General features: G+C 34.6%; 1 protein-coding gene and 1 long non-coding RNA gene across 2 annotated transcripts; one reads left to right on the top strand and one right to left on the bottom strand.

Moving 5' to 3' along the window:
* Positions 1 to 326: 326 nt before the first annotated feature.
* Positions 327 to 1,234, top strand: LOC139861810 (uncharacterized). Its single transcript, XR_011763974.1, has 3 exons — positions 327 to 507; positions 612 to 737; positions 853 to 1,234. It is a non-coding gene; the product is annotated as an uncharacterized lncRNA (long non-coding RNA).
* Positions 1,235 to 6,347: 5,113 nt separating this feature from the next.
* LOC139861805 (heat shock cognate 70 kDa protein-like) lies at positions 6,348 to 19,580 on the bottom strand. Its single transcript, XM_071850329.1, has 3 exons — positions 19,301 to 19,580; positions 6,548 to 8,145; positions 6,348 to 6,481 (listed from the first exon to the last, which is right to left on the bottom strand). The coding sequence occupies exons 1-3, from the start codon at positions 19,515 to 19,517 to the stop codon at positions 6,437 to 6,439; spliced, it is 1,860 nt and encodes a 619-aa protein (XP_071706430.1). The 5' UTR covers positions 19,518 to 19,580; the 3' UTR covers positions 6,348 to 6,436.
* Positions 19,581 to 19,818: the final 238 nt, after the last annotated feature.

Below are 19,818 nucleotides of genomic sequence, written 5' to 3'. Positions count from 1 at the left end.
AGTAACTAGGAAGAGGTCGGTTGACCACTCTGTTGGACCAAAAACTTGGGCCGGGAAAACAACTTTTCTTATTAAAAAAAAAAAAATTACAAAATAGCCTATGTCAGCATGAAGTAAGTGTGTTTACTGTTGCTACTATTCCGACCTCTCCGCTAATATAAGTATTGGAAATGGAAATGGTAATATAATTAGCGTTGATTAATTTAATATTACTCATTAATGAAATTGATTAACTAAACGGCTGTAACCATATCCCTCTTAAAGCTTGAAAAGTCAAAAATTACTCCTATCTCTTCTCACAAACAGCTGTAACCCCATCTAACCATTGAATATATCAATTGTTAATTAGGTTAATAAATTCTAGGTTATTTTCAAATTTAGTTTCTAAGTTAATTGTTTATTGATTCAATTGAGCGACCTCATCGACGTTTTGTCCTTCACGTGACTGGATCAGAGGCGAATTCTTAATCTAATTATATCTTCATCGTTCAATATTGGGGACATATGGTATGTATTCAACTGTTTAAAATTTCAATTTTTGCATAATGCTTTAAACTAAGTTGTTTTAGTTATCTTCAATTGTTTGTAATTGATTTTAGTTATTCAAATAGGCTAGGATTAGTTCGGATCGTGTGTACTGCAATTGTCAATTAGAGCTTTAACATGTGATTAAGGATTATGATAATGCTCTTCAACTTGTACATACGCTTACCTTCGTCAAGCTTTAATACTCAAAGGTTGGTTTTTTTTCCTCATTTACTTTATATTTTAGTAAGTACTCCATTGTTCTTATGATTGATTATACATATATAGACGTGTTAGTTCTTAGTTGACACGGGCTACTTGATGTAGGTTCCAGGGTAAGTATTCACTGACTTTGGACTGATGCCCCTAAAATTCCATTGCGTGTATACTTTCTGTTTTGAAGTGCGTAGTGTGTATTTAAAGAATACCCTTACAAATTGTTTACATATAAAGTAGATGTCTATGTCTATGTATAATCATGTTCTCAAATTTGATGTACCGGTCATATACAAGCACTTTACAATAATTGTTGACAATTTAGCGGGACGAAAACAAAAGTCATCCAATCACGTGAGTTATATGACCCATTCGAGATGGCCATTTTGCTACTTGGAGGACGAGCTTAAAGAATTGAACCTTTCGTATGTTTTGGTTTTTACTTATCTATATACAAATTCATGTTTCATGGTTATTTGTACATCAGATTGTATTCAACATCTTTGCTGCTATATACAATTGTTCAAGTACTACAAAGTTGGGAATGTTTCTGTGTTTTGTATTACCCAACTATTTATATATACATAGATCTATTTTGTAACGGTTTAGAGTAGTCGTGCAACGCACGAGCTCAAAACCTAGTATTAATATAAAAATGAGGGGATGTTAGAATTTATAATTAGGGGATGTTGACAATTAATTTATAATTTTTAATACACTATAAAAGACATATATTTGAAGAGTTGGGGCGTCAAAACATCCACATGGATCATGTGTCTCCCACTCTAAACACTTGCATCCATGTACCATGTGTCATCAGGATCAGGGCCGGTCAAACATTGGTCAAAGTTTTTGCATGCCCCGGGCGAAATAATTATAAAATGCCCTCAACATTTACGTAAACATATATCTTTATAAGGTTTAAACTATGGGTATTAATAATTTTTTTTGAAATGATGCCCCTAACCGTGTGATGCCCCGGGCCGTCGCCCGCTTCGCCCATAGCCTTAGCCGGCCCTGATCAGGATAGTCAATCAACGTAGTGTTCATCACTTGCTCAAGGTTTGGAGAACCTTGCTGGCCTGTTGGGCCGATTTAGCTCCAAGAAGTCCATGATAATTTCTGAGCAGACCCTGAGATGAGGTGTTGGGTTGGGCCAAGGGGAAGAAGGGTAAGGGAATGGAGGGTATGGTTTTAATTTGATTACAATTTAAACAGTGTCACATGAATATGCTATTCTTAGGTCAATGCCAATGGCTGGGGCTTCGTTCACATTTTTCTCCGTTACATTCAATACTCAAATAACACAACTGTGATTTCTTTTACTCTACAATTCTAATGAAACTGAGTTGTACCTTCATTACATAATTAGTAAAGTTTTATTTACTTATCTATTATATTATTCTAGGATAGCTCAAATACAAAAGTCATTGTTGAAAGTAAAAGCAAAGTGCAAAAAAGTCACAAGGACAATAAAGGCAATCAAAACTGTGAGTTATTTATGTTAGTGCATATTTGTAAATCTCTAGTTCGATATTCTAAACTTCTAATTCGGTCATGTTAAACTTTGTAATAACTATTTGTGATGTGCATGAAATATTCTCTTCATTCCTCTTATTTCTAAGTGTTGATTTAGCCAAAACTTCTTCTTGTGGTTTCTTCAAACGACCATTTAGAATATACCACTCCGTGCAAAACCCCTTGCATATCGGGTCTAAGGAGTCACAATATCTCTTACCTTTCCAACCAAACTCGATCGGGATGTAAACATTAGCATCTTCAAGCTTATTCTGCTTTTTATCAACCAAAACAACCTTTTGCTTATCCCTCTTCTTAACCGACAACTTTCCCTTGATATCATCAAACTTGGTGATGGGCACCTTAATCCCCTCAACACTTGGCTCATTATCGACCTCAACAGTGGGGTCCATAAACTTTTCATGAGCGTCAACAAAACCACCATTAAGCCCATCAACATCGATAACCTCACAAGTCGGGCCCATTAACGCTAGAAGGCCCAAAACTCGAATTCATTTGAATGTCCAGCACCAAATCTGCATTTGGATCTACCACTTCAACTACATGATAAAAAAAACTTGAAAAAAGACAGATTCGTTAACAAGCCCATTAACATCCACTTTACAAACAATTGGCCCATTATTAGGACCTGTAGCAGAAGCTACACAATCGTTCGTTATTTTAGACACGCAGGTAACTGGAATACCCGATATTTCAATCCACGATGAAGATTTATCATATTTTTCTAATTTATTCCCATTGCTAGCATCTATCAGTGTTCTGTAAGTGCAATGGTTCCCATTCCAAGATATGATTTGATGGCTTAATTATGTTGCATTACTTGACTTTTTCTATGATTGGCTCACCTGCAGTCGGGTCAATAGTATTTTGAGGTATGTTCACCATTTTAATTTTTAGTGCAAGACTAATACTCCGAACTTGCAGGTTATAGGCAGTGTTTTCTTTCTCTTTTGGGGTATTCAAGTGTATGTTTTTTGTAAAGTTTTGTATTCGATGTGTTGGTTGGTATGTTTGTATTTGCTATATGTTTTTGGGTATAAGAAGGTTAGGACTAGTACTTGATCCCAATAATAGATCACGAGATAAAAGGTTAACGAAAACTATTATTTTGGTATTTGATGCTATTTTTGTTTTGAAAATTTTGAAGTTATATTGAAAGGTTTGAATCATTAATTGGTACTTGGATAAAAAAAAATGAGTATGTATTTTAGCTTTCATATCTCTTTAGAAGCACATATGATAATGTAACTGCTTTGGTTGAGATGGCAAAAACATTAATGACTTGAACCTGCAATTGTGACTTTACAATAGCTCTTACGTACAGACATCACATAACCACACCTAGGTATTAAAAGTTCTGCAATTGCAAATATTCAACTGTGGAAAAAGTTTAAAACAATGGCATGGTTTAACACGAAATAACCGTCGAAACCGGATTTAATCATAATCATTTGTAGTCCTGCTTCAGTTTTCTGTTTCATATCGCTGCATGTTTCTCTTTAACATCATCTAACAACAACAAATGTAAGATTAGAATATCATAAAGTTAACCAACATTGTTTTTTAGAAACTATACATATTTGAGAATTACCTTCATGCGATGAAGCTCATCAGCAGGTGCAGATGGGTTGTCCGAAAGCCACTCCCCCGTCTCTGTAACAGCATTTTCCATTTTCTTTAAGGTAGTAGGGCTCATCATCTTATTTGCATAGTATTCTTGCATCTTTTTTTCATGTCGCATATGCAATTCTCTAGCGCGTTGAATGCATCAGCTTTCTTCTTAAAGTTCTGGTCCTCCAATTTGTACTTTTCTGCATCTTTTATCATTTTCTCAATTTGTTCCGCATTTAATCTTCCATTTTCGTTGGTAATTGTAAGCTGCTTTGTACTACCCGTTGATAGTATCTCAGCTGTTATGGTTAGGATACCTTTGACATGTATATCAAAAAGCTCATGTTCAGCTCTTCAAATTTGGCTCGAGTAAATCTCATCGAAAAAAATTGGGTTTTTTGACCCGTTGAGAGCCACCAACGGATACATTCACCTCCAACGGCTCCTAACGGCTCTTTTTTTTTTTTTTTTACTCTATTTATACTCAACATTCCAACCCCATTTTACACACAACTTTCATCTTACTTCTCCATTTCTAATATTTTTTCTCACATCTATCACCAAAAAAATGAGTTCCAAAAAAACACCAAACAAAGGAAAAATGAAACAACGTCCGGTAGTTCAAGATTTAAATTCGGTTAGTCGAGATATGATGCAAATGCTACTCGATAACTCGCAACAAACTACCGGGTTTTCTCGTTTTGCAAATACTAATGCATTTGCGGGTATGTTCGGAAACGTCCATCAACAACAATCTCAAAATGTTCCACTCTACCATAACCAACTATCTCAAAACGTTCAAATCTACCTGAACCAACAACAAACGAAACAAACACCTTATTATCCTAGTCTCCGTGACGAATCGTCCGACGAAGAAGTTCCCGAAACACCACTCCAAAATGAACCCGAATCCGAACCCGAGCTCGAACCCGAACCCGAACCCGAAAGTGATCCGAAAGGAAAAGGAAAAGGAAAAGTGGTAGAAAAGAAAGTGAGGTGTCCGAAGACCGCGTGGACCGACTTGGAGACAAAAATTTTAGCCGAGCGTTTTGTATATGTTTCCGAACACCCGAGTGTCGGAAACGACCAAAGTCATACTTCTTTTTGGGGAGAAGTTCGAAGACAATACAATTCGATTGTCCCGGTGAAAAGACGTCCGGATCAAATAAGTGGAAAATGGTCGAAAATGTAAAGGGATGTCAAGATATGGATCGGTATTTACAACAAATACGAGAGAATGTGGGAAAGTGGTTGTAATAATGACGACATTATGTCCGCGGCACGAATGGCTTTCAAAGCGCAAACAAAGGGACGACACTTTGCGTTTGAGGATGTGTGGCGAGTGTTAAGGAATTGCCCGAAGTTTTTAGAAGGCGAAAGTATTTCGAGTAGCAACAAACGAAAAGAACCCGATCATATACCAATTAATGATCAAACCGAGGGAAGTTCCAACCCGAACACAAGCATGCACCCCGACCCAACCCAAATGGAAAATTTGTTAAAGGATACCGACTCAATCCGACCTCCTCCAAGTCGAGCTAAAAGTCAAAGGGACTCTTACTCATCCGATGCCGCGAGCCGTATGTCTTCCGAAGAAGCTCGCTTTAAAACTGCTCAATCGGTCCAAGCTTCACAAGATGTGGCGAATCAAACCATGAAAAAGCTACAAGATGATAGCAACATGCGGACTATGTTTAAAGGGTTGAAGCTTCTTTCCAAACCGGTGTCACGAGATTTGCCTCCCGAAGAATACGAAATGCTAATGCTTGCTCGAGACAAAATTAAGAAAAAATATGCGAAGAAATTGCAAAACATGAACGACGACGACGAGTAGTTTGATTATTTAGCTTTCTAGTATTTTTTTTTAATTGTCGTAATCTTTTAATTTTAAATTGTCGTAATGTTTTAAATTTTAATTATTGTATTTTTTTTTAATTTTAATGAAATGGTAGTTTTATGTTTTTTATTTTTAATTTATCATATAAATATAAATATTAATAATTATTTGATAATATAAAATAATTCAAAAATAAAATAAAAAAATGGAAGGATGAGTGTCTTTGTTGGGAGTGTTTCCTGGGTTTAGTCCTGGGAAGGAAGTGAGATGGAGGTGCTGATGTGGCGCTGAATGATTGGTTAGTCCTGGAAGACATTGTGTCATGGTTGGGATCACTCTTAAAGTTATGAACTGAAAATGATCAACTTCAACTCAACCCAACCCAACCCGACCCAACCAATTTTGACCGGTACCAATAAGTTATCCAATTGACCACAACATGTTTTCATTCTCTACCCGACTTCACCCATTTAGTTATCCATGGACTTATATGGATTGTGTGGTTTCCAACAAGTAATCAGTTAAACTAACTAAAGGGAAACAGACGACTACATTTACCATGCGTTTACCATTACAGTGTGTTTTGTAACAACTTATGGAAATACATTGAGAATATTCAAGTGTGAAAAAAGTCGAACAATGACACTGTTTAACACGAAATAACCATCGAAACCAGCTTTAATCGTAACCATTTTTATTAGTCTTGCTTCAGTTTTCTGTTTCATATCGCTGCATGTTTCTCTTTAACATCATCTAACAACAACAAATGTAGGATTAGAAAATCATAAAGTTAACCAACATTGATTTTTAGAAACTTACCTTCATGCGATGAAGCTCATCAGCAGGTGCAGATGGATTGTCCGAAAGCCACTCCCCCGTCTCTGTAACAGCATTTTCCATTTTCTTTAAGGTAGTAGGGCTCATCATCTTATTTGCATAGTATTCTTGCATCTTTTTTTTCATGTCGCATATGCAATTTTCTAGAGCGTTGAATGCATCAGCTTTCTTCTTAAAATTCTGGTCCTCCAATTTGTACTTTTCTGCATCTTTTATCATTTTCTCAATTTGTTCCGCGTTTAATCTTCCATTTTCGTTGGTAATGGTGAGCTGCTTTGTACTACCCGTGGATAGTATCTCAGCTGTGACAGTTAGGATACCATCGGCATCTATATCAAAGGTTACTTTAATTTGTGGAATTTTTTTTGGAGCTAATGGTATTCCTGAAATTGTTAGCTTCCCCAAAAAATGGTTATCTGTGGATCTAGCTCTTTCACCTTGATACACCAAAACTTCTATACTAGCTTGATTGTCGGTAGTTGTAGTATAATTTTTGGTTTTTGTCACAGGTATTACTTTGTTTCTTGGTATCACGACACTAAGTACGTCTCCAATTACGCTTACACCAAGTGACAATGGAGTGACATCGAGTAGCAAAACGTCTTCAACACTAGTGTTACCACTTACACCACTTAAGTTTGCAGCCATTACACCTGCCCCGTACGCAACCGCCTCGTCAGGGTTTATGCTTTGACAGAGCTCCTTCCAGTCGAAAAATTCACGCAACATTTGCTGAATCTTAGGTATCCTAGTCGAACCACCAACAACAATAATCTCATTTACCCGAGATTTTTCAATTTTTGCGTCACTTAAACATTTCTCCACAATACTGATGCACTTATTGAAAAAGCTCATGTTCAGCTCTTCAAATTTGGCTCGAGTAAATCTCATCGAAAAATCAATTCCCTCGTGTAAGTAATCTAATTCAATTGACGTTAGAGTACTTGACGAGAGAATTCTTTTTGCTTTCTCACAAGCAATTCTTAACCTCCCCAATGCTTTTTGGTTCCCCGTTAAATCCTTATTGTATTTCCTATTAAACTCTCGAACACAATAATCCACCATGGCGTTATCAAAATCTTTACCTCCGAGATGCGTGTCACCCGATACAGACATCACTTCAAATATTTTTCCTTCCTCAATGGTCATCAGAGAGACATCAAACGTACCCCCGCCCAAATCGAAGATAAGAGTATTTATTGTACCGTGAATCATAGACTTATTGTCTAGTCCGTACGCTATAGCAGCTGCGGTAGGCTCGTTGATCATGCGGATGATGTTTAACCCAGCAATAGTGCCGGCATCCTTCGTTGCTTGACGTTGTGAATCATTGAAATGAGCCGGGACTGTTACCACTGCATTTTTCACTACTTTTCGAAGGTATGTCTCAGCAATTTCTTTCATTTTTCCAAGAATCATTGATGAAATCTCTTCAGCCAAAAATTCTTTTTCTTGACCATTGTACTTGACAACAATCTTGGGTGTGTCCGCAGGCCCGTTTATGACCTTAAAAGGCCATATCTTTACGTCTTCCTGCACTTTGGGATCACTAAATTTCCTTCCGATTAATCTCTTAGCATCTGAGATCAAGGCCCGAGTTAGCAATCAAATCAAATTAGTTGTTACCCAAATTAAATTAGTATAGTTGGTTCTAGCAAGATTTAGATTAATTTACACTAATGGAATTTGTTATAAGGGATAATATGTCCGGACGGTCACCCAAATGTTCATACATAAATATAATCTAGGAAAAAAGTTTGGTCAGGAAGTTGTAAAAAGATCACCCAAATACCTCATCTTACAAAATTCTACTGTTTGTGAGTTCTTTTTATTGTTATCAGGTACATACAAACTGAAAGACTTGTGTTTACTATTAAAGTGTTACTATAAATGCTGGTCTTTCCATACTTGGATGGCTTACAAAAATGTTTTTATACTTGTGCACAACAGAAAGACAATATACTATATTTGGGTGGCCTCAGACATGTTATTGATATGTGTCCGCAAGACGAATGGCTCAGGTATTCCATAATAAGAGCTATTAGTCACGTTTTTTTTTAATTTGTTTCATAATTTATGTAGAGTTAATGTTCCAGAATTTTGTTTTGGAAAGAAGGGAATGGAAATGAAAATGAATTTAAAACAATTGGTGTTCCCTAGTTTTAACGGGAAAGAAAGGGAATAGAGTGGATGGATAATTTTTCATCACTTCCTTCCAAATTGGAAGAAATTAAGTTCCCTCCCCAGCATTCCCGTTTATTCTCCTTCATCTCATTTTATTTCTTTTATAAAATAACTCTAGAACAGACCCTTAACCTTGAGGGCCGACAAAGTAGGTTATAAACTGAGAAAAAGATTGGTATCGTTTTCAATCTTAGATTCTTCATGAATTGGTTCTAACTTGACTTGGTTGAGCGTAGGGCTTTGGTTGTTATCATTTTGTAGATCAAAGGACTTGCAGAATGATGATGTAGCTGTAGGAATATATTATACGAAACTGAAAACAAGTATACATATTATCACAAACATAATAACAAGATTGTAAATATGTATAATAAATAATCAGATTAAGAGCGTAAAGTTAAAACGATCTAACCGATATTAGGTTGAACCGGGCTTGTGTTTGACACAATTCCCTTAAACAGATTCGACGTCTGTTCCCAGGGTACACCGGTCCGAAGCAGCGTACTGCCGGACTTGAACACTTGCCTGATAGATAATCGAACTGTGAGACCTTTGTTGCTTTTCAGAGAATGGAACTTAGATCATATAAGAATGGTTATAAGATGTTTGTTGTATGTTTCTTCATACCAACACTTTATTTATAGTGCAAGTTTCCACCTACTTCTAAAAAGCCATTTAGAATTTTACACTAAACACACAACTTTGAGACTCGATATTTCATTCACCTTTATTCCGTTTTGGACACACTTTAGTTCGTTGTAAAGTCCACGCTAGTGGCTACAAAACTCATTTTTTTATCATCATTAATATTGACTACTCATCATATATTAATTAGTGTCCAATGTTGGTGAAAACACACTTTTAACCAATTTTCCAACAATCCCCCACATGAATGGAGATCGATCTAAGAAACAACAATCTTTCGATTAAATTTCAGCGGTTGAATCTTGCATACGATAAGTAGGTGTTACCCTTTAAACTTTCGCTTGTGAAAACGTACTTAATCTACTGGCTCTGAGTAGACGGCGATGTCTTTGAACTCGCCTGCCATTTGTGTAGGCGACAGTACGCTTCACACAAGACTCTCCCTGACAACGTCAAGTCCTCATAGTTATGTTCATTATGGTCATGAACATTATAGCCTGGTTCCGCGAGAGCTTAGCAAATATTGTGCCCCAACAATACCCTTCGAAGCGACCCCACTTCTCTCTCACATAGGTGATTCACCACAGCGTGGCTACTCATTAACCACGCATGGTTATTTCAGTTGAATCATTAAAAGCCATATGCTTATCCTCTTACTTGTCACTTTTAGGAATGGACTAGGAAGTCTACTCTTAATTAGTAAACTCCCTTTAAAAGGTGTAGGGGTTGCTAGTTTAGTAATTAACTCCCCCACAGTGACTTTCGCCAGTTCATACAAGTAGGTTGTCCTATTGAACTCAGATCTTGGGATCTTCGGTCAACTGAGTTAGGTTTTCCTTCATATAAACATAGCCTTTCATGGGCTTTAGTCCTATTCCCATGCACGACTTACACACTAACTCTCTGCTTAAGCCTTTTGTCAGCGGATCCGCAACATTATCCTTTGACTTTACATAGTCAATAATGAGAATTTCTCTAGAGATTAGTTGTCGTACTTTATTATGTCTACGTCAGTCTTACCATTGTACATTGTAATATGAGCTCTACCAATCACCGATTGGCTATTACAATGTATACATATGGCCGACACCGGCTTAGGTCATCTTGGTATATTCTCAACGAATTGACGTAGCCATTCTCCCTTTTCACCAGCTTTATCTAAAGCGATGAATTCTGATTCCATCGTGGATCTAGCAATATTCGTTTGTTAAACCATTTCCACGATATAGCAGCACCTTCAAGTGTAAATACACACCTACATATCGCTTTAGAATCATTCGTATCAGATATCTAGTTTGCATCACAGTGTCTCTCGATCACTGCAGAATATCTGTTACCGAACTAACCTAATCATACAAATCCAATGAGATGTACTTGGATTACTCTTGTATCTACTTAGCTTGCTTACAGCATATGCTAAGACGGATCGAGTACAACTCATTAGATACATTAGAACGCGTTATCATGAACCATGTTCTTGATATCAAAATACAAGACACGCCCACATTTTCAAGCTATTGTGTTCATTTTACACAGCTAACAAGGGTTACTGATTATCTGTTTAAAGCTTCCCCCACATGTCTTGCAACTTCATATCATTATCATATATATATCTAATATGATTCTAATCAATGAAGCGTTCAAATGCCCACATTTAACTTAAGATTTACATCTTTTGTGATTTTTATTTTAGCACATTTGAGCAATTCTTAGTCATATTCTAGGTTTGACCTAGAGACGTTGAATTTAGAAAACTTAATAAAGTTCTCGCACTCAAATTACATTTTCACATCTGAATTCTGATTAGGTAATTCAAATCTTAAGATAATAATAATATAATAAAGATTGACATCTTTATATAATAATTATAATTATCTTTAATATCATAATTCACATAACATGTGAATAATTCACATCATCAATGATGTTCACAATATACCAAATCCTTCTATTACTGAATGAAATCGATTTTGTCTTTAAATATATTGAACACAATGAAATATTAGTTTTTAATTGATCTCTGCAGATGATCATCATTAACAAGTCCAAGTCTAGCATTCCATAGACTTTATGTCCAAAGCATTAGAATAATTGACGCATCATTCATATTCTCCATAGCTTTTCTCACAAGAAATGCCATACCATATCTCTTGTATCATGACAAAATGGACTTCACATACATAAACACCGTCTTAAATATCAATTTAAAAGGGTCTCAAATATTATGTATATCTTTTATACATTCAGTTTTAGTTCCTCTATAAGCATAATGTGTATGCCATTTATCGAGAAAGTTTCTTTAATTATACTAGTTCCTATTGAACTAGCTCATTAGGTGTCTTATCTTGAACACCTTCCCGTCTATCCTAGATGAACTTTCACGTTCATTTGTAATGTATGAAAACACATTTTAAAAAATGAAACGTTTCTCGATTCTATTATCGAACCTTTGTGTATATCCAAAATCTTGAATTCATGCACAAGGAAGCGATAAGCACTACTTTGTTTAGCACATCCTATAAATATGTAGTCAATAGTCTTTGATCCTATCTTTTGTGCCTTAGGTAGGGAATAACTACCTTTGCTAGGCACCCCCACACTTTGAAGTACTCATAGGATGTTTTCTTTTCCACCATAACTCATATGGGGTTTCATCCCTATTCTTTTGGGATATCTTATTTAAAAGATAGTTTTCCGATATGATGACATCCCCCACATTGACTGGCTTACACCAGAACTTACCAACATGGCATTCACCAGATCTTTCAAGGTTCTATTCTTTCGTTCAATAGTCTCATTCGAGTGGGGTGAGTAAGGTGCAACCTTGATTTTCCGTTCAAGTTGATTCTCAACTTCGTTTTATAAAGTAATAAACTTCTCAATTGCTTCATCTTTACTTTAAACAAGTAAACATAACAATACTTCGTGCTCTCATCGATACACGTAATGAAGTACTTGTTACCATTCCTCGTTGGAATGGATTTCAAATCATACACATTGGTTTGGACCGTATCTAGGGTTTCGGTTATTCGTTCAACCGAATATTATCTCGTTAATTTTGGCTTCAAAACAAGTTTCACATTTATAGGGCATAACCCTTTTAAATATACATTTTAAACGCCAAACTTGTTCAACAAACATTTGGACACCAGATTCCTTACGAATCTCAAGAACATACAACACATTATTCAATGTGAGTTCCTATCCAGAAGTCAATTTTCCCAGTATCATCACTCTGAAATATAAACTAAAATAAACTGTTTTATCAAAACATAAAATTTCAGTCAGCAAATACCACGCGAACTATTAATTTGGGTTTTCAACCCAAATAAAAGTTTCATTATACCATGAACAAACTGACTTAAACCAAACATGTTTCAACTCAACTAGGTTAAACCAATCAGGTTTCAACCAACTAGGTAAACCGAGCAGGTTTAACCTAATAGGTTTAAACCTAACCGAGTAAACCAAATAGGTTTATACCCAAACAAGTAAATCAAATAGGTTTAAACTCAAACGGGTAACCAAACAGGTATCACCTTAAAAACCGCTTCAACTCAAACGGATAAACCGAACATGTTTTAACCCTACAGTTAAACCAAGCAGGTTTAATCACAAACATGTAAACCAAACATGTTAAAACCACAAGGTTTATATTAAACGATTAAACTAAACCGTTTCAATAAAACCGGTTAAACCAAACATGTTTAAGTCCATCTGTTAAACAAACAAGTTTATATCTAGTTTAATAACAGTCTAACACTGTCCAAATATTATCCCGAAGACAGTCTATAACCAGTGTCGAATACTGTCTGGAAACAGATCGAAAAACAGTTCGAATTCAGTCCGAAAACGGTCCGAAGACTATTCGAAAACATGTTATAGAATGATCAACTTGCGCACAAGTAATCTGAATGATTCCAAACCTGAACCGCACTCGCAATTTAAGCATCATATTCCCCTTCAGCAACTTGGGAGCGGGTTTAGTCAAGAACCTCGCAAGGTTCATCGTGGTTAGATAAAAGAACATCTTTTTCTACCAATGCTTAAAGTTCACACAAGTGAACTTTTCAGGTCTTTCAGCCTGAGTATGAACCGCATCATGTTCCCTTTGAGCAACTGGGGAGCAGTTTTACACAAGAACCTCGCAAGGTTCAACGTGGTCAGACAAAAGAGCATCTTTTGATGCCAACGTTTAAAGTCCACACTAGTGAACTTTCCAGGTTTCTCAACATGAGAAATAACCAACCACGCTAGGAGGCGGTGCAAGAATAGCTACTTTATAAATTCTAGCATCAAGCAACAAGTCAATAATAAATATATGTTGCATTATATATATATATATATATATATATATATATATATATATATATATATATATATATATATATATATATATATATATACTGAATCATGTACGTTATAAACATATCAATGTTCTAACACTTCAGAAGTCATCAGTTAAGGCAACCAATCATAAATCAATTACTTATTAATTATGTGGATTAAGAATGGTACACTTTTTCAGCATCCGTAACCGTTTATTAAATTAAACCAAATTCTAATCATAACAGATGCATTATTTCTGAGTGTCGGCTATAATATTTGAAATGTCCATATATGTATAAATCATCACATTGCACATTGCACATATTATAATATCATTATAATATTATGTTCGGCAGCAATGATTTAATAAGAATAAATATATAATATTTATCAATCAATGAATCCACTTGTTATGGCAAGAAAGTTCGTTAACTTAATTATCATATTATAATTATAATATCAATTAAAGTATGACCACATGATATTATATTTGAAAGCTCCACCAAAATTCTGATCTATATGTCATAATAGATCCACTAATATTGTAAAGATCCACTAAAATATATAATATATTATAATATAATCACATATATATGATAACCACAAACTGGTCAAGAGCCACTATTCTTCTCCAAATATTTTAGTGGTGCGCCGACGTCCACTTATTTTTATCTATATAATTGTAATGGATATGGATATAGTTACATTATTTTAAAGATCCACTATTCTTGTCCATGTAAAGCAAATAAATAACATAAATATCCAGACAAACATGCAATATATTAAATCTAACAGTTTCTAATATTGGAGCACTTATGCTAATCTATTATTTTATTAAATTAAAGCAACCATATATGTACCAAAAAATGCATACCAACTACTCCCATTAAGCCATTATCCAATAATTAAATAAGATATCATCAATATTTAATTATCACCCATATAAAACAATCATACATTTATCAATGATTGCTTTTTATAAATAGGAAATTTGGCTAATTAACTTACCATACATACGCATGAAAGATAATAAAATCTGTTTAACAACTTAGTTTTAATGATCCAAACAAATAAGAGCGTAAACTATAAAACTAAAATAAACTGATTCAATAAATCATGTATTCTCCATGAGCATGTTTATAAGTATGAAGCAACCAAAATGTTTATGCAACAAGATCCGTTATAAACGTTTATATATTGTTCTCTTCAAAAATCAACCTATTATATTTATTCAAGCACACTGCAGTCGGTAATAATGCACAATCATATACTTGGCAATTACTAAACAGCTAATAATAACTAGTTGCCTATTCACAATTAAGTTAAATTCTACAAGTAATAAAAGTATTTTGATTTCGATGCTCCACTATATGATCTCTATAATATATTAAAATGGCTCTAACTTATTAATTGAGCAATTCCTTTAACAACAAACAATATATGTTTTAAAACGGAGACATCGATCAATTTACAGACAACATTCATATATAATCAATCAATCTCGATTTACAAACAATATTCATGTATGATCAATCATCAATCAATAGATTATATAAAAAGAGTCTATTAAAGGAAACGTCAATAATTTAAAATATTGCTAAAGCAAGTTGAAATATTTATGACAAAAATATTGTAGCCATAAATTTCAAATCATTTCATGATATGAGCAAAACACAAACAGTAAGCACATATCTAAAATCTGTTTAAAACGTGATGTGCAAACATGAACTCAGTTTCGTAAATGAGAACTCGGGTCTGTTTAAGATTGTAGGAATATATTATACGAAACTGAAAACAAGTATTCATATTATTATCACAAACATAATAACAAGATTGTAAATATGTATAATAAATAATCAGATTAAGAGCGTAAAGTTAAAACGATCTAACCGATATTAGGTTGAACCGGGCTTGTGTTTGACACAATTCCCTTAAACAGATTCGACGTCTGTTCCCAGGGTACACCGGTCCGAAGCAGCGTACTGCCGGACTTGAACACTTGCCTGATAGATAATCGAACTGTGAGACCTTTGTTGCTTTTCAGAGAATGGAACTTGGATCATATAAGAATGGTTATAAGATGTTTGTTGTATGTTTCTTCATACCAACACTTTATTTATAGTGCAAGTTTCCACCTACTTCCAAAAAGCCATTTAGAATTTTACACTAAACACACAACTTTGAGACTCGATATCTCATTCACCTTTATTCCGTTTTGGACACACTTTAGTTCGTTGTAAAGTCCACGCTAGTGGCTACAAAACTCATTTTTTATCATCATTAATATTGACTACTCATCATATATTAATTAGTGTCCAATGTTGGTGAAAACACACTTTTAACCAATTTTCCAACAGTAGCTGAGTTGGTGGTAGAAGTTCAACAGATGAACATTCTGTGTATAACAGCCTAGCAGGTTGAAGTATGCAAGTTGAGGGACTGATTGTGTCAAGTTATGAAGATGAAGGGCCATAATAATATATTGATATGATATACGGAGTATCATAAAAGTAAAAGAGTTTTATATTTCCTTTTGGGTCTTGTTCTTAGCCATTAGACCATTTGTAACCATCCAAAGAAACGCCACACTTGGCTTACGTGACAAAAAGAAACACCAGCTTTTATCCGACTGTTTTCATTCAGCGTCATATTTATATGCATTCTAATATGGATGTGTTGGAGGTAGCGGATACTATCCTTGTCCTTGTAGAGTTTATAGCATAAATAAAAAAACATACTATAAATTTTAATATACTGATCAAGCATGGATTAGATCTAAGGGGTTCGGTCCACACCTATCAACAAAGATACATATTTTAATATATTATTCTTTGTATACATGGCCCATCTGTTTCTAAATACGGTATATTTTAATATATTATTCTTTGTTGCATTTCAAAAGAAAAAAAATTTAATTTATAAATAATACAGTAAATAAATTAGTAAGGAAAAAGGAAGATGAGTTTCATGCGTGCTTCTTTGAATAAACTCTCAGTTTTTCGAAATAAAAGAAAAATAGTTGGTGATGTTATTGTCATGAATAAAGTGAATTGGGTGTATGGAATAAAGTGGATTGGTCGATGAAAATATAATTAATAAAATAATAATTTCAAATAAATCATATACTTGATTGAAGTGATGGGAATAGACTTTTCTCATAGGGGTAGGGATGGCAATGGAATAAAGTGGTGTATGGATTATGGAATAAAGTGGATTGGTCGATGAAAATATAATTAATAAAATAATAATTTTAAATAAATCATATATACTTGATTGAAGTGATGGGAATAGATTTTTTCTCACTAGGATGACAATTGATGACTAGGATGACAATTGATGGGTATGGATCGGTAAAATGAGTTTTGACAAAAAAAAAAAAAAAAAAAAAAAAACACGTAACCCATCAAACTGGCCTTCCCGACACCGTTTTAAAATCACTCTTAACCATAACATTGTGTCATGCTATCACTGAATGTCACAGCACCATATCAGCATCTTTTTTCCATCACTAACCAACCACTACATGCTAACATCCATTACATAACACAATCTGGTCTCACTTCCAATGTTTAATATTAAATTAAACTTATTTTTTATATAAACAGATTATACTCCGTATATATATCATCACTATACTCCGTGTGTGTGTATATATATATATATATATATATATATATATATATATATAGTGGTAGGATGTGTGTGTATATATATATATATATAGTGGTAGGATCAAGAGGGAAGTAACCATTAGGGGAAGCGGGGGAAGCAAAAACTTCTTCGTTTTTTAAAAAAACTTTGTTCACGAACATTATAGATGAGGTGAAAATATGAACATTTAGTTGAGACACTTTGTGATAAATGTTTTTATTTTGGCGGGAAAACGTTCGAAGAAGTAATATATAACAATTATCGTGTTTTTCGAGCGTATTTTGAGGTTTCAGCTATTGGGGTTTAGATATTAGGGTTTAGATATTACGGTTTACAGGGTTTAGATATTAGGGTTTAGAAATTAAGGGTTTAGATTTAGGATTTAGATTGATTTTTTAACACGAACGGTTTAGAGTTTAGGGTTTTGAGTTTAAGGTTTTGGGTTTTGAGTTTATGGAATAAACCCAAAACACCGAACCCTAAACCCTAAACTCTAAATCGGGCTAAATTTTAGTTCACAAAACATGAAAAAAAAACGTTCATATTATTCACGAACAATATTATCTTGAATAATATTATCTTGAATGTTATTTTTGTCGTCGTTTTCCCGCCTAAATAATAACATTAATCACGAAGTGTCTCTTCTAAATGTTCATATTTTCGTGTGATCTTGATGCGGAAAAAAAAATTCAAAAAAAACGAAAAAAAAAAAAATTTGCTTCACTCGCTTCCCACCGATTGGTTCCATATTAAACTTATTTGTTCAAGATTATACTACGTAATAACATATGTTTACTATAGATACAAATAATAGACGTAAGCTTACAATTATACAAGCTTACAATTTTTGTTCAAGATATCAAAATTAAAACTACATCTGAATTTTCGATCAAATACGAACGCACAAAACCACTTCACCGGAATCTTCCTCAGATATGCAGGTCTTCGGAGGATGTGGTTCTGCAACACCCATAGTGGCGATTGGGGTTCAGATCTGGTTGCAAAACACCGGAGATGGTTAGAAAGATGAATCGGAGATGATGACGATGACGATGAATGTATATGTGTTCGTAAGTTTAGAGATTTCTTTCTTTTGAGTTTGATAATTATTACCGTTTAATTGAGGCTCCAACGGATATATATATCCGTGAATCAATTTGTCATCCAATGACGATTCGAAGGACGGTGGAAGGATGGCGGACCAACGGCGGTACGCTAGTACCGGCGCCCTTCAACGGCGGAGGCAACGGCGGGTGGAATGGCGTACCGATACGTGTGACGTAAGGGTGATGATATGTAAACAACCATTTTTATTATGTACACAACCGCTCATGTTTTACGTTGTTATAATGTAAAAACTGTAAAACATAATTGATTGTGTACCTAACAAAATTGTGTATATCACTCCACTCAGTTTAATGGCCACATCATCAAACCAACCTTTCGAACACCGGTATGATGAAAATGGCATTCCTAACACAGGTTTTACCAGTTCCACAATTATTATTTTTTTGCAAAAACTTTTTTTTGTAAAATGGTTTCAATCTAATACTGTACTATTTAGTCAAAAAAACTCCTGTAATCTGATTTGTTCCTGATTCTTATTCTTATTGTTGATTTTTTTTTTTTTTTTTTTTTCGAGGAACCCCTACTACGAACGGTCACATTGGCCCCCAGCGGGTAAACCCCGGGTAAACGGCAAGCCAACCCACCACCTATTTCATCATAAACCGTGACACTAGAAGCAGAGCAATAGATGAATATGTTGAAAAATATAGTACATGAGTGTATAGTTTCGAGTCCTACTATATATGAACAAAACTTGTATATATTTTGTGGATTAATTTGTAATAGTGTTGTGTGTGAGTTTTCCTTCAAAAAAAATAGTAGGAATGTAAAGCATGAAATATTAATTAGTAGACTGACCAAATATGGTGTTTGCAAGGTTTGTAGCTACTTGGTTGATTGCAGCTTCGCCGAGGAACCGCTCTCCATCACGGAAAGCAACAGCTGAAGGTGTGATTCGGTTGCCTTGATCATTTGCTATGATTTCGACTCGATCGTGGTTCCAAACAGCAACACATGAATATGTTGTCCCTAGGTCGATGCCGATGGCAGGGGCTTCTTCTCTGAGTCTCTCCATTACGTTTAAAAACTCCAATAGGTAGATGAAGATTGATTTTAAATGAAAATGCAATAGTTTTAATACTCAAATAGATAGAGGAATATATTGATATTTGATATTGGATCTTGGTTAAATAAACGCAAGTAATCAAAAAGTAAACAACGACCTAAAAGTCGTCCATGATATGGAGTACCTTTTATTGGGATGGGACGGACTCTTTCTTAGCAACCACATATTTCCCGGCTTTGGCATTTAGAGGGTACTGTTTTCTGTCAAGTAATGAAGACATTTATGAAACTAGTTGGTAACTTCTATATGT

Source organism: Rutidosis leptorrhynchoides, chromosome 1, assembly GCF_046630445.1.
Source record: "Rutidosis leptorrhynchoides isolate AG116_Rl617_1_P2 chromosome 1, CSIRO_AGI_Rlap_v1, whole genome shotgun sequence".
Taxonomy (NCBI): Eukaryota; Viridiplantae; Streptophyta; class Magnoliopsida; order Asterales; family Asteraceae; genus Rutidosis; species Rutidosis leptorrhynchoides.
This window is presented reverse-complemented; position numbering and strand designations above follow the sequence as displayed.